General features: G+C 42.6%; 1 protein-coding gene across 1 annotated transcript in view; it reads left to right on the forward strand.

Annotated features, from left to right (window-relative positions):
* CHD1 (chromodomain helicase DNA binding protein 1) overlaps positions 1-25,145 on the forward strand; it is a gene marked incomplete in the record, with an annotated part of 4,694,407 nt that overhangs the window by 1,416,374 nt on the left and 3,252,888 nt on the right. Inside the window, 1 exon segment of the mRNA XM_044063873.1 lies at positions 21,921-22,137. Coding sequence (XP_043919808.1) covers positions 21,921-22,137 — 217 coding nt within the window.

Raw genomic sequence — 25,145 nt, forward strand, 5'->3', positions numbered from 1 at the left:
TCCACCGTTAATCTTCATCAGTCTATTGAGTTACCAGTGTTCTTTCCAAACTTTTCCAGTAAAGCAGAGTTTAAATTTCACCAATTGGATGTGCACAGACACCTAAGATTCTTCTTACACAGGACTAAGCATATTAGGAAGTCTGATCAACTGTTTGTGTCCTTTTCAGAAAACAGAACAGGTTGTCCTATTTCCAAGAGCACAATTTCTAAATGGATCAAGGATTGTATTTCCTTTATCTATTCATCAGCAGACAGAAATTTACCGTTTCCCGTCAAAGCTCATTCTACCAGGGCAGTGTCTACATCAGTAGCTTACCATGCCAGGCTTTCATTGGATGATATTTGTGCTGCGGCCACCTGGGCCTCTCCGCACACCTTTATTTCTCATTACAAGTTGGACGTGGCTTCTAGGGGCCGGGCTTCCTTTCGTTCCACTGTTCTCAGGAGTATTTTCCTATGAGCCGCCCAGGATAGAGGTGCTGGGGACGCTGTCCCGTGAGTAAAGAATGTAGGCGAGATAGGACCACATTACATCAGGTAGTTATGTACTCACCATAACGATCGATGTATGTGGTCCATCTCGCCTCACATTCTTACGTACCCTCCCTCTTGCCCCCTTCCTATAGGGTTTGGAGGAAAATTGGCTCCGAGAACCGTTCAATGTCAGTTTATTTCTTTCCTTTCTGGCTGGAGCTCCTTCCAGTGACGGTTGTGTGTATGGGGTGTGACTGGAATGGCTGCAAACTAGATCTGGGGCTAGGGCGAGGTGCATCTTGGGATACTGGGTTAGCCCAGCCAGTTAGAGACTTCGTGCTAGAGAAATAAGTTGGCCGAGTCAGAGCAGATTCTCGGCTCCGAACCAGTGAGTAAAGAATGTGAGGCAAGATGGACCACATACATTGATCGTTATGGTGAGTACATAACTACCTGTTCTTTGTGTTTCACTGTTGCAGTCATTACATACACTTGGGTTATCCTGCTGGCAGGCTACCCTCAGTCAGCCTGAATTCCAAAGTCTAGGTCCAGCATCGGTTGCTGTCGCCTCTTCCCTGACGTCAGAGCGCCAGGGGTATAAAAGATGCAGCCGACGCCATTTTCTTCAGTCTTTCTTGCTGCACGGTGCCCGAAGCATAAGCAGTTCGCAAGTGTCGGTCGGCCGACTCCTGAGATTTTCGTGTTCGAATTTCAGATCTGAAGTCTTCATCAAAAGCTAAGTACCCCGTTGGGGAAACTTTTTTTTCTTGCTCCAGACCGACGTCAGAAAAAGTTAATAATTGTATTTCTTGTGGGAAGCAAATACCTCATAAGGACTTTCATTCTTACTGTATTCCTTGCCTAGGCCCTAACCACGACATTGCTAGTTGTCGGTTTTGTGCTAGATTTAACCAATGCACTATTAAGGGTCGATACAATTTTGCATTACACTGTTTTGGCAGAAGATTTAATTATACGATGTCGTTGGATAGCCATCCGACTACCGGAATTCACAAGAAACGCAAGGAAAAGGACAAGCATCCGAGGTCCAAATCCGACGACGAGGCTTCTTCTAAGCCAGTCGCCGGTTCACCGGTTCTCAGTGAGGCGCCTTCGCAGCCCCTGACGCCCGGTACTTTAGACCCGCAGGCCGCTACCGACCCCCACGTGGAGTCGACTAGGCTGCTGGAAGCTCAAGGTATTGGACCTTTGGAGACTATTCCCTCAGATGGGTCCGGAGCCGCTGAGCAAGCATCGGCTTCTGAGGGTGTTTTCAGACCTACTCTGTTATACATTAAGACGACTTCAGCTTCAAAGGCAAAGACTAAAGCACCTTTAAAGACAAAGAAATAAGTACCATAATCTCATGGACGGGCCTCCATGCCCAAAAAACAGATGCTCAAAATGGCCGATGATCTAATTACTTTGATCAGGGGTTCTCATCCCCCACCTGATAAAAGGCCTTGGCAAGAGACAGAATATGAATCTTCAGATCAGGTTTCCATGTCATCTGATTCCTCTTCTGATCAGGAATACTCTCTTCCTCCCTATGAGGGTTCTGATGCTGAAGAATCTATCCCTTCAGCCTCTCTTCCTGAGGATTACTCTTTTGTGGAAACCTTGCATACCATGAGGGAGCATTTTCACTGGGAGAGCCAAGGTTTTTCAGAATCTAAGAAAATGCTTGGAGACTTCCTTTTACTACCTCAACACAGGCCCCTAGCTATTCCACCTGTGTTAATTGTAGATGATGTATTTTCAGAGTCCAGTCTGACCCCTGACCTCCATCTCCTGTTAAGCCGGACAGGTACTACAGGGTTCCTGACTCTCATAAATTCCTTTTCAGAAACCCTGCTGCTGACCCAGAAACAATATCTCAGGGTCCCAAAGGGGTCAAGGCTTCCGCTGCAAAAAACCCTACCCCCTCAGACAGGGATTCTAGGGCATTGTACAGATGGGGAAAAAGATTTAAACTTCTGCTACCTTAGCTATAAGAGCTTTAAATTGTCAGTTTCATATGCTCAAATATCAGCAATAGATTATGTCACTGCTTAAACAGAAAATGTTGATAAATTCTGAATGTGCAGAAAACAAAGAAATGCAGGATTTATTGCATGCAGCTGAACAAGTCGGAAAACATACTTTGCAATGTGATTTTGATTCTTTGGAGGCCTCCTGCAGGGCCGCTGTTAAGGGTTCTGTCATCAGGAGGCATACTTGGTTAAAGGAACAAAATCTGCCTGATCATGTCAAAGCAAAATTATTAGATGCTCCATTACAACATGATACCTTGTTTGGTGTTAAAGCAGAAGAGGTGTTAAAGAAAATGGAGGACAAAGCTAAATCTATGCAAACGGTTAAGGGTTTCTTACAGGTACAGCCACCTAGATTTAGCAGATACTGGCCTACAAAGAATTGGTCCTTTCCAGTGTCAGACAGATGCCCAAGAGACACATCCCAGCCCCAAGGTTCGTACAGGTCTAAACAATGGGGTGCTTCTACCTCCAGAAGTGGAGAAGACAAATCACAGCCATACAGGAAACGGTCCCAATGACTTCCCCCTGCCTGCACCAAGAACTTATCTTCTGGCAGCACCTTTAGGGGGAAAACTAGCACTTTTTTCTCAAAATTGGCACATAACCCAGGACAAATGGGTCCTAGACATAGTGTCACAAGGCTACAAGTTTCACTTCCATATCCTGCCAAGGACAAATGGTTGGCCAGACCTGCCAAAACATCAATGGGCAGAGACTCAAAAGCAAGTCTCATCCCTCATGGACATGAGGGCCATTCAGCAAGTACCAGAGCAAGAGCAGGGACAAGGATTTTATTCAAGACTTTTCTTGGTCCCAAGAAAGGACAAGACCAATACTGGACCTATCTATTCTAAACACATTTCTGGATATACCAAAATTCAAAATGTTGACTCTACAGCAACTTCTGCCCATGCTGGGCAAGAAGACTTGGCTTGAGACTTTAGACCTAAAAGAGGCATACCTGCATGTCCCAATCAGACCAACATGCAGAAGATACCTCAGATTCAAAGCTGGCTGAATGCACCACCAATTCTCTACACTGCCCTTTGGCTTATCTACTGTGCCCAGGGTCTTCACAAATTGCCTGGCACCAGTAATTGCATTCTGCAGACAGAGGAATACAGATATATCCTTACTTGGACAACTGCCTCATTCAAGCAGAGAACAAGGACATTGTACTACAGCATCTGGCATTTGTAAAGAGAGTTGTAACAGGCCTAGGGTACACAGCCAACGAAAAGAAATCAAAACTAGTACCCCCTCAAGAGATAATATTCTTGGGTGCAAGCTTAAATACAACTGCCCCAGATGGCTTATCTCACACCAGACAAAGACAACTGACTACCTATTTCAACCTGTTGGCAACAAAGGCCCAGATGTTCTTCATCTCACATTGCTGCAGTCATAACCTGTGGGTAGTCCACTGTCCTCGGTCGGCCCGAATACCAAAGGGTTAGGCTGGCGTCGGTCATGGCGCCCGGAGCTGACGTCAGTACGTAGTAGTACTTGAGCGCATGACCGACGCCATATTCTCAGTCTTTCTTGCCACGTGGTCCGAAGCAGAAGCAGCGTTTGCAAGTGCCGTTCGGCGTTCTGAAATTTTCAGTTTTCGAGTTTCAGACCGAAGACCAAGTTGGGCTAAGTACCCCGTTGGGGAAAAATTTTGTCTTTTCTTGCCTCAGTTAATCCGGATGTCAGAAAAAGTTAATAATTGTATTTCTTGTGGGAAACGGATACCTCATAGGGACTATCATTCTCTCTCTATTCCTTGCTTAGGGCCTGAGCACGACGTAGTCGGGTGTCGCTTTTGCGCTAGATTTAATAAGCGCACCATTAAACGCAGATTAGATTGTGCTAGGCTTATTTTCGGTAAGTGGTGTAACTACAACATGCCGTCGGATCCTCCGACGCCCGCTACCGCTAAAAAGCGAAAAGATAAATCTTTAAGGTCTAAACCGGAGGAGTTGTCCGTTACGGACGCCGGTTCTATGGAATCTACGGTTGAATCTGTGGATCCAGCCGAGGTCTCGGCTGAATCCCAGGGGGAACCTTTACTTTTACAGGAGTTGGCCTCTCAGGAGTTAGGTCAGGCCGAGGTGCCTCTCAAGTTTCTGTGGTTCCATCCTTACAAAAGGTTATTAGGCCTTCTACTTCAGTCACTAAAGGCCCTGCTAAGGCTAGACGGTGTTTCTGGTACGGACACAGCTCTGGTTCTTCGGGTTCTGTTCCTAAAAAACATATGTTGAAAATGGTAGAGGATTTGATTACTTTGATCAGGGGTTCTATGCCCCTCAGAGAAGAGGCCTAGGGTGGAGGCAGATTTAGAGGAATGGAGCATTCCTCAGATTACTCTGAGTCCACAGCTGAAGATATTCAGGATTTTCCTCCCTATTCTGATTCGGATGCAGAGGATTCCTGTCCTTCTGCTTCACCTCCAGAGGATTTTTCATTTTCTGAAACCTTGCATTCCATGAGGGAGCATTTCAAGTGGGAAGGTCAGGATTTTCAGATTCTCATAAGAGGCTTAGAGAATTTTGTTTTGCCACAGCATAGACCTTTGGCTATTCCCCTGTTTTAGATGTTGTTCAGGATGTTTTTCTGAAGCTTCCCTTAATCCTGATTCTTTACCCCTGCCCTGTCAAGCCAGACAGGTATTACAGAGTTCAGAGGCACATAAATATTTGTACAAGAGCCCTAGAGCTGATCCGAAACTATTATTCAAGGGCCTAAGGGTGTCAGGGCGTCTGTGGTTAAGAATCCAGTACCTTTGGATAAAGATTCTAGAGTGTTGGATAGGTGGGGTAAAAAGTGTACACCTCTTCCACGTTAGCTATGAGGGCTTTAAATTGCCAATTCCATATGCTGAAGTATCAGAACTTTCTGTTAGGTCAATTGAAAGCTAAGGTAGATGCTTTAGCTCAGGGTATAGAGTGTAAGGAATTGCAGGACTTGGTTCATGCTTCAGATCAAGTTGGTAAACCTTCCTTGCAGTGTGGCTTCGATGCCCTTCAGGCTTCTTCCAGGGTGGCTGCTACTGGTTCAGTTATTGTAGACATGCCTGGCTTAAGGATCAAAATTTGTCAGAGCATGTTAAAGCTCGGATTTTGGATGCTCCTTCAATCTGAAGTTCTTTTGGTTCCCCTGTGGAGTCAGTTTTGAAAAGATGGAAGACAAAGCTAAGTCTATGCAGACAGTTAAGGAATTTTTGCAAGTGCAGCCCCTAAGTTTAGCAGGAATTGGCCTGCAAAGGATGGTCTTACCTTTCTTGGATTTTCAGTCTAAGGGCAGGTCTCGGCGTGGTAGGGGCAGGGCTCACGCTCAGGGTTCTTTCAGACCTAGGACTTGGAGTTCTCCTGCACAATCTTCTGGTGAGGGCAGGGGTCAGCCTTTCGTAAACAGACCCAATGACCTGTATCTTCAGCTGCGGACCCTTCTCTTCTGGCAGCTCCTCTAGGAGGAAAGTTGGCACTTTTCAAACAAAATTGGCATTTGGTCACCCAGGACAAATGGGTGTTGGACATAATAAATCAAGGCTACAAGTTTTATTTTCACACTTTTCCCCCTTTCAAAGGCATGCCAGATGTACCTCCTCAGCAAAGGATGGAGGCTCAGGATCAAATTTCTTTGCTTTTACAGATGGGGCAATCCAGGTGGTACCTTCGTCAGAAGAAGGCCTAGGGTTTTATTCTCGTCTATTCCTAGTGCCAAAGAAAGGAAACACTTGGAGGCCTATTCTGGATTTGTCCATTCTCAATACATACCTAGACATTCCAAAGTTCAAGATGTTAACATTACAACAACTTCTGCCTCTGCTAGGAAAAGAGCACTGGATGGTAACTCTGGATCTCAAAGAAGCCTATCTTCACATTCCTATCAGGCCCAGCTGCAGGAGATTCCTGCGTTTTCGGGCTGGTACTTCTCATTATCAGTTCTCTGCATTGCCCTTTGGTTTATCTACTGCGCCCAGGGTGTTCACAAAGGTTCTGGCTCCTGTAATAACTTACTGAGGGGAATACAAATTTATCCTTATCTGGACGACTGCTTGATTCTTGCTCAAGACAAAGACAAGTTACTTCAACAGCTACGGTATGTGATGGCAGTTTTAAGGTGCCTAGGGTATTCTGTGAACGAAACAAAGTCCAGTCTAGTACCCTCTCAGGACATGTGCTTTCTGGGTGTGACTGAATACAGCCTCTCAGATGGCTTTTCTGACCCCGGACAAACAAAGAACTCTTCACCTCTACTTCCAGCAATTATCAGTATGGTCCAGGCTGACTGCATGGACAGTCCTTCAAGCCTTGGGGTTCATGGCATCTTGCATTCTGATACTTCCCAATGCCAAACTGCATATGAGGAAGCTACAATGGTATCTCAAAAGTGTATGGACTCAACACTGCCACGATTTGGACACTGTCATTCCGATAATACCGTGCATCCAGAAGGAATTCTTGTGGTGGGCACAGGAATGTCACCTAAACAAGGGACTCTCTGTGACCCGACCAGAGGCGAGTCAGATCTTAACGACGGATGCCTCAGACCTGGCTTGGGGAGCACACTTCAATGGGAAATGGATTCAAGACACGTGGCCTCCCAAATTACAGCATTTGCATATCAACATGAAGGAGATGTTAGCAGTCCAGTTTGCCCTGATGGCTTTCAAGGGCCTAATTCAACCAGGACAGGTGTTGATTCAAACAGACAACACTACAGTCATGTGGTACATCAACAAGCAGGGGGGGACCCATTCTTACCCTCTTTGCAGACAAGCTGTGATATTCTGGGAGACTGCTCTGGGGTTGCACATCACTCTTCAAGCACGGTTTCTGCCAGGAGCACAGAACTCCCTAGCAGATGTATTGAGCAGACAAATTGTGGATCCCCACGAGTGGAAATTGGATCCTCAGGTATTTCAACAGTTGACAGTGGCTTGGGGAACTCCAGACATAGATCTGTTCGCTTCTCCTCTAAATTTCCAACTACCAAAATTTTGCACAAGGATGTTTCACCCAAAAGCTTGGAAAGTGGACGCTCTATCTTTCAGTTGGAACAACCTTCACGTCTATGCTTTTCCTCCTCTGCCTCTCCTTACCAAGATACTCTTGAAAGTCAGGAGGGACAAGCCTTGCATGATTTTAATAGCACCAGATTGGCCACGTCAGCACTGGTATCCTCTGCTGAGGAGTTTAATTCAGGAGCCTCCTTGGCCTTTACCACAGCTTCCTCATTTGTTGTCCCAGTCAAGCAGTCAATTGCTCAATGTCAGGGTGCAGTCCCTGCATCTAACGGCCTGGCGTATTCTGTTTTAGAGCCTGTGGGTTCTCAGCTTCCCCAGCAGGTTTTGGATGTAATTTTGGAAGCTAAGGCGGCCTAGCACTAGAAAAGTTTATGCTAATAAATGGAAGAGATTTTTTCTTTGGAGCACAACAAAGGATTTTGATGTCTCGGTACCTAATTTGAGTTGTACACTGCAATACCTTACTGAATTGCTGGACAAGGGTTTGTCGTTTTCCTCTGTGAAGGTTCATGCTGCAGCCATTTCTGCTCACTATGATTGTGACCCTCCTTTATTTTCTCACCCTTTGTTTAAGCAATTTCTTAGATGGGCAAAAAATATAAGACCCCCACGTAGAGCTCCTACTCCTTCCTGGGATCTCAATTTTGTGTTGGAGAAGCTTACTTTGCCTCCTTTTGAACCTGCAGCTACGTCTGAATTGAAGTTTTTGTCTTGGAAGACTGCCTTTTTGTTGGCCATTACTTCTGCCAGAAGGGTATCTGAATTGCAGGCTCTCTTGGCAGTTGAACCCTTTCTAATATTCCATAAGGATAGAGTTTCTTTGCGTACTATAACCCTACTTTCATGCCAAAAGTGATTTCTAATGTGGCCTTGAACCAGTCTATCCATTTGCCTACCTTTTATGCTGATCCCCAAAATAAGGGGGAAAAAATCTTGCATTCTTTGGATATACACAGGCAGTTACGTTATTATTTGAGCAGAACTAAGGAGTTCAGACAGACTCAACAGTTATTTGTTACTTTTGCTTTGGGTTCACAAGGAAAGCTGTTTCAAAGCAGACTATTTCAAAGTGGATTGGTAATTGCATTGCTTTTGTTATTCTCATCATGGGAAGAATGTTCCTGCTGGGATTAGACCTCATTCCACTAGGGCTACGGCCACTTCTGCTGCTTTTTTGAGGGGTGTAGCTACTAAGGACATTTTGGAAGCAGCTACTTGGAGTTCAGTTCATACTTTTACTAAGCATTATCATCTCCCTCTTTTCTCCAAGTCCAGGGCTGGGCTTGCCACTGCAGTCTTACAGGGCATGTTAGCAGCCCCTAATGCCTTTTAGTTTGCCAGCCTCCCTTTTCCTTTGCTTTGGGATTCTACCCACAGGTTATGACTGCAGCAATGTGAGACGAAGAACATAGTACAGTTTTGTACCTACCATAAATGTAGATGTTCGAGGATCCACATTGCTGCAGTCCTATTTTCCCTCCCTCCTTCCCCGCTTTGGTTTGGGGTTGTGGTTGTTGTTGTTATTATTACTTGGGGATACTTGTTATTTCTCTCCTTTATGGCTCTGGCCTTTTCTTTTTAAGGCCTTCTGACATCTGGGGCAAGAAAGACTGAGAATATGGCGTTGGTCATGCGCTTAAGTACTACTCACTGGCGTCAGCTCGGCCATGACCGACGCTAGCCTAACCCTTTGGTATTCGGGCCGACCGAGGACAGCGGACTTACCCACAGGTTATGACTGCAGCAATGTGGATCCTCGAACATCTACATTTATGGTAGGTACAAAACTGTACTTAATCTGCAAGAAAAATTCTGCAGGCTTTGGGCTTCATGGCATCCTGCATTCTACTAATTCCATATGCGAGACTGCATATGAGGAAACTTCAGTGGTACCTAAAAAATGTTTGGACTCAACATTGCCACAGTCTGGAAACAATAATTACTCTCATTCCCTGCCTGCAACAGGAGTTTCGATGGTGGGCGAAGGCTTGTCACCAGAACAAGGGACAGCCATTCACTTTACCCTCAACCAGGCAGAAATTAACAACGGATGCATCAGATTATGCCTGGGGGGCCCACATGGCAGGAAGGTGTATTTCAAGGCACATGGTCTGCAAACCAAATGCATCTACATATCAATCAAAAAGAGATGCTAGCTGTTCAGAATGCCCTGACAGCCTTCAAGGACCTACTTCATCCGGAACAACTACTGATAAAGACAGACAACACCACGGTCATGTGGTATATAAACAAGCAGGGAGGCACTCATTCCTACCCACTTTGCAGACTAGCCATGACTTTGTGGGACACAGCATTGACTTGCCAAGTACATCTGCAGGCACAATTCCTGCCAGGAAAGATAAATACTCTGGCAGACGAACTAAGCAGAAAGCTCATGGATCCCCATGAGTGGAAATTGGATCCACAAGTCTTCAGCATTATAACAAGGAAATGGGGATGCTCAGAGATAGATCTATTTGCCTCTCCTCACAACTACCAACTAAAATGATTCTGCACAAGGACTTATCACAGACAAGCATGGAAAGTGGACGCCCTGTCTTTCAGCTGGAAAAACGTAGCAGTATATGCCTCTCCTCCACAAGGTACTCCTAAAGGTCAGACAAGAGAAGCCAAAAATGATACTGATTGCCCCAGACTGGCCCCGTCAGTACTGGTATCCAATTCTAAGGAACTTGTCTCAATGCCTGGCTTGGACCTTGCCTCAGATACCTCATCTACTACCCCAATAACACAATCAGATCCTGCACAGCCAGCTAAAGACCTTAAATCTGGCAGCATGGCGGTTAATATAGTCATGCAAAATGCGCCCCTCACTAAAACTGTGATGGATGTCATTTTGGAGGCCAGAAGGCCAAGTACCAGAAAATCTTACGCTGGAAAATGGAAGAGATTCTGTGCTTGGAACCAGGCACAAGGAATTGACACAGCTGTACTAAATATTCCTCAGATTTTGCAGTACTAAACTGAGATGCTGGACAAAGGCCTATCCTTTTCATCAATTAAAATTCATGCCTCTGCCATTTTGGCTCATTACAATACAGAGCCACCAATTTTTTCTCATCCTTTGTTAAGGCAGTACCTCAGAGGAGCCAAAAACTTAAGGCCTCCAAGGGGATCACCAGTACCTGCATGGTACCTCAATTATGTCTTTGAAAAACTCACCCTGCCTCCGTTTGAGCCAGCCGCTACAGCTGATATAAAGTTTTTATCTTGGGAAAACAGCTCTGCTCCTAGCAATAACTTCTACAAGGCGAGTCTCAGAGCTACAGGCACTCATGGCTGTGGAACCTTTTATCATTTTTTATCCAAACAGGGTTTCTCTGAGGACAAACCCGACATTCATGCCTAAGGTAGTGTCCAGTGTGGCCCTTAACCAAGCTATTCATCTGCCTACTTTCTATCCAAACCCACAGAATAAGGGGGAGAGAATTCTGCATTCTTTGGACATACACAGACAACTACGCTTCTACTTGAACAGAACCAAAGCTTTCAGAAAGTCAGAGCAACTACTAGTAGCATATGCTGCAGGATCACAAGGAAAGGCTATCTCAAAGCAGACTATTTCTAAGTGGATAGGCCACTGCATTCGTTTCTGCTATTCACAACATGGCAAGCCAGTGCCTAAGGGCATTAGGCCACATTCAACCAGAGCAGCAGCCACTTCAGCAGCCTTCCTCAGGGGAGTACCAACCAAAGACATGTTAGAGGCTGCTACCTGGAGTTCAGTGCATAACCTTTACAAAGTACCATCATTTACCACTGTACTCTAAATCCAGGGCAGGCTTTGCAACTGCAGTTCTGCAGGGCCTCATAGCCGCTCCTAATGCTATATTAGCTCCAGCCTCCCAACCATAGCTTTGGGATTCAACCCAAGTGTAATGAATGCAACAGTGAAACACGAAGAACATAGTATAGTTGTGTACACTTAACATAAATGTAGATGTTCAAGTGTATTCACTGTTGCAGTCCAGGTTACCCACCCTCCATCCTCCATTTCTTTGCTGGAACTTATCTGCACTTCTCTAATCTATACAACCTATGTGGTGTATTTGCTTTTAGATGAAGGTATAATATATTTTGGTGCATGCATGTTTTATTGGCACATTTTTTAGCCTACCCTTTTGGGGGACACCTGACAATCCGGGGCAAAAAAAACTGAAGAAAATGGTGTCTGCTGCATCTTTTATACCCCTGGCGTTCTGACGTCAGGGAAGAGGCGACAGCAACCGACGCTGGACCTGACCTCGGAATTCAGGCCGACTGAGGGTAGCCTGCCAGCAGGATAACCCAAGAGTAATGACTGCAAAAGTGAATATACTCGAACATCTACATTTATGGTAAGTGTACACAACTGTACTTCATCTTTGATGACCAGCAGTTACCCTTATCTACTTATGAGGATTCTGATGCAGAGAACTCCATTCCCTCTGCTTCCCCTCTTTTTGGTGAAACCTTGCATACTCTTGGGGAGCATTTCCCCTGTGAATGCCAGGATTAGTCTGACTCTAAAAAGAGGCTTAGGAAGTTCTTACTCCTACCTCAATACAGGACTTTAGCTATTCCTCCTGTACTGGACATTGTAGATGATGCCTTCTCGGAATCTAGCCTGGCCCCTGACACTTTACCTTCTGCTCCCACAAAACCTGATGGTATTACAGGGTTCCTGACTCTCACAAGTTCCTCTTTAAAAATCCTTCTGCGGATCCTGAGACCATTTCACAGGGACCCAAGGGCATTAAGGCTGCTACTGCCTAAAACCCTACCCCCTCTGATAGAGATTCCAGGGCCCTGGACAGATTGGGTAAGATGGTTTACACTTATGCAACTTTGGCCATTAGGGCCTTAAACTGCCAATTTCATATGTTAAAGTATTAGCAGCATATTATTGGATTGCTTAAACAGAAAATTATGTTGATTCCTGACTCTGCTGAAAGTAAAGAATTACAGGATTTAATGCATTCTGCTCAACAAGTTGGAAAACATACTTTGCAATGTGGTTTTGATTCATTAGAGGCATCCTGAAGGGCTGCTGTCACTGGGTCTGTACTTAGAAGCCATGCTTGGCTTAAGGAGCAGTCTTTGCCAGGTCATGTTAAAGCTAAATTACCAGATGCTCCCTTAAACCAAGACCGCCTGTTTGGCAACAAAGCAAAAGTAGTACTTAAAGATGGAGGAAAAAGCTAAATCTATGCAAACTGTTAAGATTTCCTGCAAGTACAGACTCCCAGATTTAGTAGGCATTGGCCCTCTAAGAATTGGTCTTTTCCTGCCTCTTCCAGGCCTTCAGTCCAAACCCAGAACCAGCAGAACACCCAGGCTTCAGTCCCAAAGTACTCAAAGGCCCAAGCAGTGAGGGGCTCCCACTTCCAAAGCTGGGAATAGTAAGACTCCCCCCTATGGTAAACTGTCTCAGTGACATAACTTTAAACCTTCCAAGCCCTGCTCAACTGACCATTCCTTTAGGGGGAAATATCGCCCTGCATGCAAAATATTGGGAACTCATTACCCAAGACAAATGTTTCCCAAGGATACAGATTCCACTTCCACTTTTTACCAACCCCAAATGGTTGGCCAGACCTACCCCCAAATCAGTGGGCAGAGGCTCAAAAGCAAGTTTTCTCTCTTCTAAGCATCAGGGCTATTTAACCTGTCCCAGAAGAAGAATGGGGGGCAAGGTTTCTATTCAAGACTTTTCCTGGTACCCAGAAAAGAGAATTCCTGGCATCCTATCCTGGACCTGTCTATCCTAAACATTTTTTTGGTAATTACAGTATGATGACCCAGAAGGTAAAATAATAAAGCATAGAACCGAAGCTGCCACAGGCAACAGAAGTTTAATCCGCAAGCCACAAACAGTTCACATAAATGCTTCTTCCAAATACACAGTACGTTTTCGTTTCTCCTACTTCATCATATGTGGACTGCTTCCAAAGCTAACACCTTTTATAGAGCACATTATTTCAATTAACAAATCACCTTTGCTAAGCAATCAACTTGTAATTGAGAAAAAGTGCATTTAACCTGATGTTAACATTTTGTTTTACATGATAAAAATTTAAAGATGTGTGCCAATACATTACTAAATCACATAATCTTATTATAAATAACCATCCACTTTTACAACTGTGTTCAATTTTGGTAAAATGCATGAATGAATTAAAAAATACTAAAGTAAAAAATGAAATGAAACTTTCCTTTGATGATAGAAATACTTCTGCAAAAACTAATCCATTTAGCACCATCTAGTGGCCAAACAAAGATTTTGCAAGGAACAACAAAATAACAAACCATTCCCTTTTCCTTAAAATATAATTTACATAGAGTGTGTTCTAAAAATGCCTACTTTAATATATATTTGGTCTATAAATACATATATATGTTAAAAATACATAATTAACATATTACTGTTTAATTAAATAAAACTTATTAAAAACCATGTTATTAAAATTGCATTTAAATGAACATTGTAATAAAAATTTCTTAAAAAAAGATGTTTAGTAAAAAGTATGTAGAGTTTATAAAGCATTTAGGACATTTTATAGGGTTTGAGCAACTTTCTTGAAATTCCTATTAGACGCATATTACAATTTGGCTGATCTTATTTTCAAAAGGGGGGCTATGGAAATATTTTCATTAAGACCAGGGGCTTTGTTTGCCTCTAGTAATAGTTGCCAGTACAGCTCCCTATATTCTATTCTTTCTTCCCACAGCCCTCCCCTTTTATCTATGTCTACTCTCTCAATAACATAAAATGTAAATTGTGCCTCCGGGCATTCCTTAGTATGCTTATATAGTGCATTTGTTTCCTTTTTTACCTGTATGTCATATATATGCTCGTATATTCTCCTTTTTAGTTACCTTTCTGTTTTTCCAACATAAAAACCTTGGCATGTCTTACACAATGCCAGGTATACCAAGCTTTTAGAATCACAATTATTGTAGTCCCTACTTTCTAGCTTTGTTTCTACTTTCTATAAAAGCTTCTTTGTTTATAACATAGGTGCATTGAGAACAATGACCACATTTAAATGTTCCTTTCTTTATTCTCCTATTGGAATATCGGGTATCTGTATTACCATCCAACAGTTTTTTGAGATTATTGGAATTTTTATATACTACCTTTAAATTACTTTGAGATGTTGTCCAAATCAGTGAAAAGCTATGAATCTATTCCATTCATTTTCAGCTATTTCTCTCACTATCATTGAACTGGCATTGTACTCTAATACCAATGCATTACTGAAATTCTCATCCACATTTCTTGTATTTATTTCCTTTTCAGCAACATCTATACTTATTACTTTTTACTAAACATCTTTTTTTAAGTAATTGTTATTACAATGTTTATTTAAATGCAATTTTAATAACATGGTTTTTAATAAGTTTTTTTAATTAAACAGTAATATGTTAATTATGTATTTTTAACATATGTATGTATTTATAGACCAAATATATATTAAAGTAGGCATTTTTAGAACACACTATATGCAAGTTATGTTTTAAGGAAAAGGGAATGGTTTGTTATTTTGTTGCTCCTTGCAAAATCTTTGGCCACTAGATGGTGCTAAATGGATTAGTTTTTATAGGTTCATAGGTTCCATACTAGGCTATCTGCCCTAGGGCATTTATAAGCCTAGCCAGAGTGTGTTTGGCTTTCGCCACCCATTTTAAATTTATTTTGCTATGCCCTTTTTCGAGGTTAGTATACTGTGCCTCTGTCTAACAGTGACACAGAAATGATACCCGGGGTAAACCTACGATCTCCCATCCACTCATCAAGATTCCTCTTGAATAGAGTCAATGAGGGACTCTGCCTAACCTGGACTGGGATTTTATTCCAGAGTGAAGGGAGCCTCTGGGTTATGAATCTGTCCCTCCAGCATGTCCTATTTATTTCAGTGCTGAGGTTCAAGTCTCTCGGCGTGGCTCGATGGGATTTGGATTTTCTGAAGTGCAGCATGTCCATTAATTCCGGGTTGGACATGGCTTTATACGTCAGGCACAGATCGCCTCTGAACAGGCGGTATGCCACTGAGTAGAATTGGAGTTTCTTTATCCGGGCAGCATATGGCATCTGTTTGAGCCCTTTGATCCTCTTGGTGAGGTACTTTTGGGGTCTTTCCAGTTGCTGCAGGTGTCTGGTAAGGTACATCCCAAAAGGGGCATTGTACTCAATTATGGGCCTGATGAGGGATGAGTAAAGAGGCACGATGACCTCCCCTGATCTAGATGTGAATCCCTTCATGATTAGGTGGGCTATATAAAATGTTTTTCTAACCACTTTGGCCACGTGGTTGTCAAATGAGAGATTGCTATCAACTTGGGTCCCCAGGTCCCTAATTACTTCTTCTGTAGTTAATGGATTACCACCTATGTGGTAATTTGTGGGCACTTTGTTTTTTCCAAAGGGATGACTATACACTTTTTGGCATTTAGCTTGAGGCCATGGCTCTGGCACCAGTTGTCTGTTTCTATGAGGCCCTTTTGGAGGATGCTTGTCGGCTGGAGAGTCGATTATGGCGCCCAGTTTGCAGTCATCTGCGAACTTGGTCAGCCACAGTCCTTCCGTGTTGGCCTGTACCTCCGAGAAATATATACCGAACAAGAGAGGTCCCAGAACTGAGCCTTGTGGGACACCACTTGTAACTGGTTTGGAGTCTGACATGGCTCCAGCAATTCTAACCATGTGGGTTCTGTCCTTGAGCCAGTTTGCAATCCATCTAGTGACATAGGGGTTTATATTTAAGCTGGTGAGCTTATCTATAATGCCCGAGTGGGGTATTGTATCGAAGACTTTTGCGAGGTCCAGGTAGGCTGTGTGGACCACCTTCCCCTCGTCAATGGCCTTGGTGACTGTTTCAAAGAAATCAACCAGGTTTAAGAGGCAGGATCTGCCCTTAACAAAGCCGAACTGGGAAAGATCTAGTGTCTGTAGGTCCCCAATATCTTTATTTATGAGGTCCATGATGATCCTTTCCATAGCTTTGCAGACCAAGCTAGTCAGGCTTATGGGGCGATAGTTTCCAGGATCCGTTGAGGCATTACCTTTATGGAGAGGGACCACTGTTGCTGTACGCCACTCTTTGGGCACATATCCTGTAGTAAGGCTGAGATTGAACAGTAGTTGCAGAAGTATTTCTTTCATCAAAGGAAAGTTTCATTTCATTTTTTACTTTAGTATTTTTTAATTCATTCATGCATTTTACCAAAATTGAACACAGTTTTAAAAGTGAATGGTTATTTATAATAAGATTATGTGATTTAGTAATGTATTGGCACACATCTTTAAATTTTTATCATGTTAAAAGCACACAAGCACTTTTTTCACTTTTTCTCAATTACAAGTTGATTGCTTAGCAAAGCTGATTTGTTAATTGAAATGATGTGCTCTATAAAAGGTGGTGGCTTCGGAAGCAGCCCACATCTGATGAAGTAGGAGAAAAGAAAACGTACTGTGTATTTTGAGGCGTTTATGTGAACTGTTTGTGGCTTGTGGATTAAACTTCTGTTTCCTGTGGCAGCTTCAGTTCTATGCTTTATTGTTTTACCTTCTGGGTCATCATACTTGCTAATTTCAATGTTGTTTATCGTGTTGGTGACCGGGTTACCTTATTCATTTATACTTTTTTGGTAATCCCAAAATTCAAAATGCTGTCTCTTAATCAGCTGCTGCCCATGCTAGGCAGAAATGCCTGGTTGGCAACACTGGATTTAAAGGAAGCCTACCTGCACATCACGGTAAGGGAATCTTGCAGAAGATACCTATGCTTCAGAGCAGGTTACATGGACCATCAGTTCCCTGCACTGCCCTTTGGCTTATCTACTGCAACCAGGGTGTTCACAAAGTGCCTAGCTCCAGTCATTGCATTTTTCAGGTAAAGAAATATTCAAATATACCCATACCTGGATGATTGTCTAATTCAGGCAAAAAGCCAGGACATACTATTAAATCATCTGGCATTTGTAAAGAAATTACTAACTTTTCTGCGGTACACCATAAACGAAAAGAAATCACATCTTGTATCGTGCCAACAAATTGTATTCCTGGGAGCAAGCTTTAATACAACTTCTCAGATGGCCTACCTCACACCAGAGAAACAAATTCATTTGACAGCCTACTTCAAGCTACAGGCCACAAAGACCCAGCTATCTGCAAGGAAATTACTGCAAGCCCTGGGGTTCATGGCCTCTTGCGTATGGAATTAGTAGAATGCAAGAGGGTAACTACAATGGTATTTAAGAAGCCTATGGTGTCAACATTCTCAGGACCTAGAATCAATGATTCCTATCATATCTTGTCTAAAGATAGAGTTCCTTTGGTGGGCAGAGACCTGCCACCAAAACAAGGAACTGCCATTCACTCTACCCCCTGCTGCCCAAACCCTAACAACAGATGCATCAGACTATGCATGGGGGGCTCACTTGGCAGGGCAGTGCATTCAGGGCAAATGGAACCCAAGTCATATGCACCTGCATATCAATCAAAAAGAAATGTTAGCTGTACAGAATGCTCTGACAGCCTTCAAGGACCACATTCTTCAGGACAATTTTTGGTAAAGATGGACAACACCACTGTTATGTGGTACATAAACAAGCAGGGGGGAACCCACTCATACCCTCTCTGCAGACAAGCCATGGCTGTGTGGAACACAGCCTTGAGCTACCAAGTGCACCTACAAGCTCAGTTCATGCCAGGCAACTAAATTCACTGACAGACGACCTAAGCAGAAATCTCATGGACCCACATGAGTGGAAACTGGAACTATAGATATTCAACATGTTGAGAAACAAATGGGGGAGCCCAGAGATAGACCTGCTTGCCTCCCCTCAGAACTACCAGTTGGGCAAATTCTGCACACGGACTTCCCACAAACAAGCTTGGAAAGTGGATGCCCTGTCCTTCACTTGGGAAAACCTCTCAGTTTATGCCTTCCCCCTCTGCCTCTCCTCTCCAAAGTGCTACTAAAGATCAAACAGGACAAACCAAGGACAATACTGATTGCACCAGACTGGCTACGCCAACACTGGTACCCCTCTTGCGCAGTCTGTCACTGCCGGCACCATGGCACCTGGCTCAGACCCCTGCCCTGCTGTCCCAGCAGGAGGGCCAAATTCTGCACCCACAGCTTCAAACCCTGAACCTTGCAGCCTGGCTGATTACCTGATCTCTCCATTACCATCCCTCAGTAAGCAAGTGATTGATGTCATTCTGGAGGCAAGGAGGCCTAGTACTAGAAAATCCTATGCTGAAAAATGGAAAAGATTCTGTTTCTGGAGCCAAACTCAGGGGGTGGGCACAGCAGAGCCCAACTTACCACATATTCTTCAATACTTAACTGAAATGCTTCACAAGGGCCTTTCCTTTACTTCCATCAAAATTCATGCCTCTGCCATTTCAGCACATTACACTACAGAGCCACCCCTCTTCTTTCATCCACTGCTGAAGCAATTCCTCAGATGGGCCAAAAACTTAAGACCGCCCAGGAGAGCCCCTACTCCAGCCTGGGACCTTTATTTTGTATAGGAGACGCTCAGTCTACCTCCCTTTGCACCAGCTGCAAATGCAGAGTTTAAATTCCTTTTTTGGAAAACAGCCTTCCTTCTTGCCATCACTTCAAGGGTGTCTTAATTACAGGCCCTCATGGCAGTGGAGCCTTTCATCATCTTTCATGCGGACAGGGTGTCCCTCAGGACCAATCCTTCCTTTATGACCAAGGTGGTATCCAGTGTGGCCCTTATTCAGTCCATTCATTTGCCAACCTTCTTTTCTAATCCACAGAACAAAGGGGAACGAATACTGCGCTCCTTGGACATGCACAGACAACTTAGATTTTACTTGGACATTACTAAGCCTCTCAGGAAATCTGAACAACTGTTGCTTGCATTTGCTGCAGGGGCAGAGGGGAATGCCATTTCAAAGCAAACCATTTCTAAGTGGATAGGCCATTGCATTCATTTCTGCTATAAGCACCATGGAAAACCTACCCCACAGGGGATAAGGCCACATTCCACCAGGACTGTGCATCTACCTCTACAGCCTTTCTCAGAAGTGTCCCTACCAGGGACATTCTAGAAGCTGCTACCTGGAGTTCTGTACATACCTTCACCAAGCATTACCACTTGCCAATTTTTTCTAAATCCAGAGCTGGCATTGCCACTGCAGTGTTGCAGGGTCTTATAGCTGGTCCTAATGCTATCTAATTGCCTCCTCCCATCCTTAGCTTTGGGAATCTACCTAAATGTGATGACTGCAGCAGTGAAACACGAAGAACATAGTACAGTTGTGTGCACTTACCATAAATGTAGATGTTCGAGTGTATTCACTGTTGCAGTCCTAGTTACCCTCCCTCCAGCCCCCTGACTTCTATTGACTATACCTTATTCTTGTTTACTATGCTTAAAGCTTTCTGGTGTATTTGCTTTTTGTTGGAGGTGTAACCTTGTATATAATTGCTTCCCATTATGGGGGCACCTGACATCTAGGGCAAGAAAAACTGATGTAATGGTGTCTGCTGCATGCTTTATACCCCTGACTACCTGACGTCATGGAAGATATGAGACAGCAATCGAAGCAGGACCCAAGACTTTGATAATCAGGCCGACTGAGGGCTACCTGCAAACAGATAATCCAAATGTGATGACTGCAACAGTGAATACACTCGAAGATCTACATTTATGGTAAGTGTACACAATTGGACTTTTTGTATCTTTTATATGTGCTCACACAAACATTAGTAAAGGTTTCATTTTACTCTACAAATAAACTGAAATAGATTTAGTAACAGACCCTATTCCCGAAACAATTGGTCGACCCGGTGGGTTATTCCTAGATTTATGAATTTTAGGTAGTAAATAAAAATAAGGTGACTGGGGATAATCTACCCTCAGCCTTTGAACTAAATGGTCATCAATCAAACCTTTATTCTAAGCTTCCATCAAACAATTTTTGATTTGCAGTTTAAACGAATAAACAGGATTAAATATTTTGCTGTAAGCAGTTTTGTCATGCAGTTGTCTATTCACTTTATTGCCATACTCAACATTATCCCACACAACAGTCGCACCCCCTATGTCAGCCATAGTAATGTGTCAGCTTGCTGTATACACTGAGGATGCCAGGGGTCAAAACCGGTCTGTTTTTTCCTGTTCACTGCCAGTGATTGGTTGGGGTATGGCCTACTAAGACGGGGCATCATTGGTTTTTGCTCTTTCATTTTTTTTTTTTTTTTTTTGCTTATCGACTTTCCTTTTGGATTTTTGGTTGAAATGGCTATTGAATGTATGTGTAAAAAATGTTTCAACTGAGGACGAAAAACTGAAATGCTAGATTATTTGGGGTGTGTGTGTGTATATAAATATATATATATATATATATATATACACACACACACACACACACACACACACACACACACACACACACACACACTATGAAGTAGACAATGTGTGTAACAGAGAACCAAATCCATTTGTTTCTTAAAACTCATTCACTCCAATGGAGCTCAGGAAGTTTGCACTGTAACTCCCAATGGGCGGAGCCGATGCCTTTTGATAGAATCAAATTAAGTCCTCACCATTCTAACAAATGCTCATATCTCAGGAACTGTAAGGATTGTGAAAGAAGTATAAATGGCAAACTCTTCAGCCCAAGCTGTTTTTATAATGGTAGTATTGTATAGGTTCTAGGTCTTAAACCAAATTTTATAAATCAGAGTAAACCGTAATTATTACATTTGTAATATTTTGTAAACAACTAATATCTCTGCAGCTACTCAAGTTATAGACACGCACTGTCAGCAGCATTTTATTCATCTAGCTGAGACCTTTCATTTGAGGCTAAGGAGGTCTGTCTGTGTTACCTGGTTATTGAGATATTTAGAAAAATGTGAAAATTATATCTGCATATATCAGTGTCATAAAACAATAGTTAATATCTATTTACCTTGTCTAAACAGAGGTCAAATATTAGTGGTGTTGAGTTTATCGTGTAAATTTTAAGATGAAATCTTTTAAAACCTTGTACATGGCATGGTTATGGAATTATAGATACAAAAATGAACAAGCAATATTTGACGCCTAGCGACGTCAGTACTAGTTAACTGCAGATGCACCTAGAGGCGTCACTCGGAAGTAATGCGTGGCAATCTGTAAATGTTTTATACCTAAGAGTTTGTGCTTGTCTGTTGATACATTATAGGGAATATACGTCCACTATCCTTGAGTCATAAAATTGCATGTTTATTTTCTTGAAGATTATTTTAAAAAGATTGCCCTCAAGAAATTGCGTTTTCAGAAATTTTTTTTCTTTCCACATATGGTAGTCTTCTGAACACGTGAATTAACATGCTGCTTTTTATCGTGTTTATTCCACAGAGGAAACAGCTGTATCCTTGCAGATGAGATGGGCCTTGGAAAAACAATTCAGACTATCTCTTTTCTCAGCTATCTCTTTCATGAGCATCAACTCTTTGGGCCCTTTTTACTGGTTGTGCCCCTTTCTACCATCACTTCCTGGCAAAGAGAGATTCAGACTTGGGCGCCTCAAATGAATTATGTGGTTTATTTGGGTGATATCAACAGTAGAAATGTGGTATGTAGACAAGCCTAATACCCTGATTTAATGTTTGGAAAAGTTAATAGAATCAATTTTAATTCTTCACATAAAATCTGGTAAAATATGTGAATCACTGTAGTTTAGTGGTATGTTGAAATTGACTTACAGAGCATACCAGTTGCTTTTGTCACTATTTACTTGATTCCCATAATGCTTTGTTGGATGAAGTCATTTTTTCTCTACCATTTTTTCACCCAGTATTGAAGTGAAATCATCCTGGACAACTGTTTTTGATTTTCCTTTTCATTTAGCCACGGTTTCCTTTCCTTAAAGATTCTATGCATCTTCTGATTTTACTTGATGGAAGCTGTACATGAACTGACTGTTACTGATAATGTTTTTGTTTACCATGAGGCTTAAGTATTGCAGTCCACCACTTACAGTCATTAGTGAAATTTCGACAGCTAAGAATTTTTAGAGTCATTGTATTTAAATGTGCACCTTTATCAGAGCTCTTGTAGCTTAAGAATTTATTTTCTAATGCCAGGGACTATTTCTTGTGGGTTCTAAGGCTGAGTTATCCTTTTCATGAGTTAAATTAAACATAATTGTTTTTGAACGTTTTCTCAATCAGAGGCTAACACACATCTGATGATGTACTTTTCATTCTTCCTTAACCCATGGGTTTGGATCTGATCCTCAGATCCAGACTTCGGATCCAGCTGTCAAGCTCCTCCCTCTATCCATAATGCACCATTCCATCCCCTTTTCCTCAGGTCTCATTCTCCGCCATCTTGATCAGATGCGGCTTCCTCGTTCAAGCTGTAATAGTGGTGTTTTGAGAGTTAATGTAACCATCTTTAACTTTTATCCTAATCTTAAACTTTTGCTACTGCCCCTTAGTTATTTTCGCAGGTCATTAGGAACTTTTAACTAATTTTCTGATCCTACCTCTTGTCTACTATTCTACTAAATAGTAAATCTTTTGTACCATTGGTGGTATTTCTTTTCCCTTTGCTTACCCTTTTTCCCTAACAGGGTATCTCTGTGATCTACCATTGCTGGTAGTTATTTTCTTGCCTTTTCTTTTGGTTTTCAATACTGATGTTTTGTGTTTCACTGTTGCAGTCATTACATTTGGGTAATCTGCTGGCAGGTTGCCCTCAGTCGGCCTGATTAGCAAAGTCTTGGGTCCTGCGTCGGTTGCTGTCCCTTCTTCCATGACGTCAGGTTGTCAGAGATATAAAACATGCAGCCGACACCATTACATCAGTCTTTCTTGCCGCGCGGTGCCCGAAGCAGAAGCAGTTTGCAAGTGCCGATCGGCCGACTCCTGAAATTTTCATTTTCGAGTTTCAGAACCGAAGTCTTCAACTAAAAGCTAAGTACCCAATTGGGGAAACTTTTTTTCTTGCTCCTTACCGATGTCAGTAAAAGTTAATAATTGCATTACTTGTGGGAAGCAAATACCTCCATAAGGATTTTCATTTGTACTGTATTCCTTGCTTAGGCCCTGATCAAAACGTACCTTGATGTTGGTTTTGTGCTAGATTTAATCAACGCACTATTAAACGCCGGTGAATTTTTGCTTCTAAATATTTTGGCTCACGATTTAACTATCCAGAAATGACATCGGTTAACAATCTGACTACCAGAATACCTAAAAAGTGCAAAGAAAAAGACAGAGACAGGCAGTCGAGGTCCAAAACTGACTACGCTTCTCCTAAGCCAGTCGCTAGTTCGCCAGTACTCAGTGAGGTGGTTTTGCAGCCCCTGATACCCGCTACTTTTTATTAGCAGGCCTCTACTGAGACCCATTTGGAGTCCCGTATGCTGCGAGATGCTTTTAAGTATTGAACCCGCGGATATGTATACCTTAGATGGGTCCGGAGCCTCTGTGCAGGCACTGGCTTCTGAGGGTGTTTTCAGGCCTAAAGATTTGTATTTTAAACCGATGCCATCTTCAAAACTAAGGCGAAAATCTACTTCTATGTCTAAAAATACTGACACTTGGGCCACGTGTGCAGGCCCCTATACCTAAAAAAACAAATTATCAAAATGACTGAAGATTTAATTACCTTGATCAGGGGTAGCCAACCCCCTCCTGCTAAGAGACCTAGGCAAGACATTGATTTTGAATCTTCTGAACAGGATTCTATTTCTTCTGACTCTTCTAATGAACAGGATTTGTCTATTCCTACTTATGAGGACTCTGATGCAGAAGATTCCATTCCTTCTGCTTCTCCCCCTGAGGATTTCTCTTTTGGGGAAACTTTACATACCTTAAGGGAACATTTCCACTGGGAAAGTCAGGATTTCTCTGAATTTAAAAAGCGACTTAGGGGTTTTCTTCTTCTTCCTCAGCATAGGCCTTTGGCTATACCTCCTGTTCTAGACATTGTTGATGTTTTTTCAGATTCTAGTATGACTCCTGATTCTCTGCCTCCAGCTCCTAGTAAGCCAGACAGATACTACAGGTTCCATACTCCCACAAATTCCTTTTCACATCCTATTGTTGATCCTGAAAACATTTCTTATGGTCCCAAGGGCATTAAAGCCTCTACTGCTAAAAATCCTACCCCTTTTGATAGAGATTCCAGGGCTTAGGATAGATGGGGTAAGAAGGTTTACACGTCTGCAACCTTAGCAGTCAGGGCTTTAAACTGTCAATTTCATATGCTTAAATATCAACAGCATATCATGGGACTACTTAAACAAAAAATGATGTTAATCTCTGACTGTGTGGAAAATAAAGATTTGCAGGATTTATTACATTCAGCTGAACAAGCTGGAAAACATACTTTGCAATGTGGTTTTGATTCCTTGGAGGCCTCTTGCAGGGCTGCTGTAACTGGATCTGTGCTAAGGCATGCTTGGCTCAAAGAGCAAACTCTGCCTGACCATGTTAAAGCAAAATTGTTGGATGCTCCTTTACAACAGGACTGTCTCTTTGGTAATAAGGCTGAAGAAGTGTTAAAAAAAGATGGAAGATAAAGCTAAATCTATGCAAACTGTGAAAGATTTCTTACAAGTGCAACCTCCAA

Source organism: Protopterus annectens, chromosome 2.part2, assembly GCF_019279795.1.
Source record: "Protopterus annectens isolate FY-2018-M chromosome 2.part2, PAN1.0, whole genome shotgun sequence".
In the NCBI taxonomy this organism is placed as follows: domain Eukaryota; kingdom Metazoa; phylum Chordata; order Ceratodontiformes; family Protopteridae; genus Protopterus; species Protopterus annectens.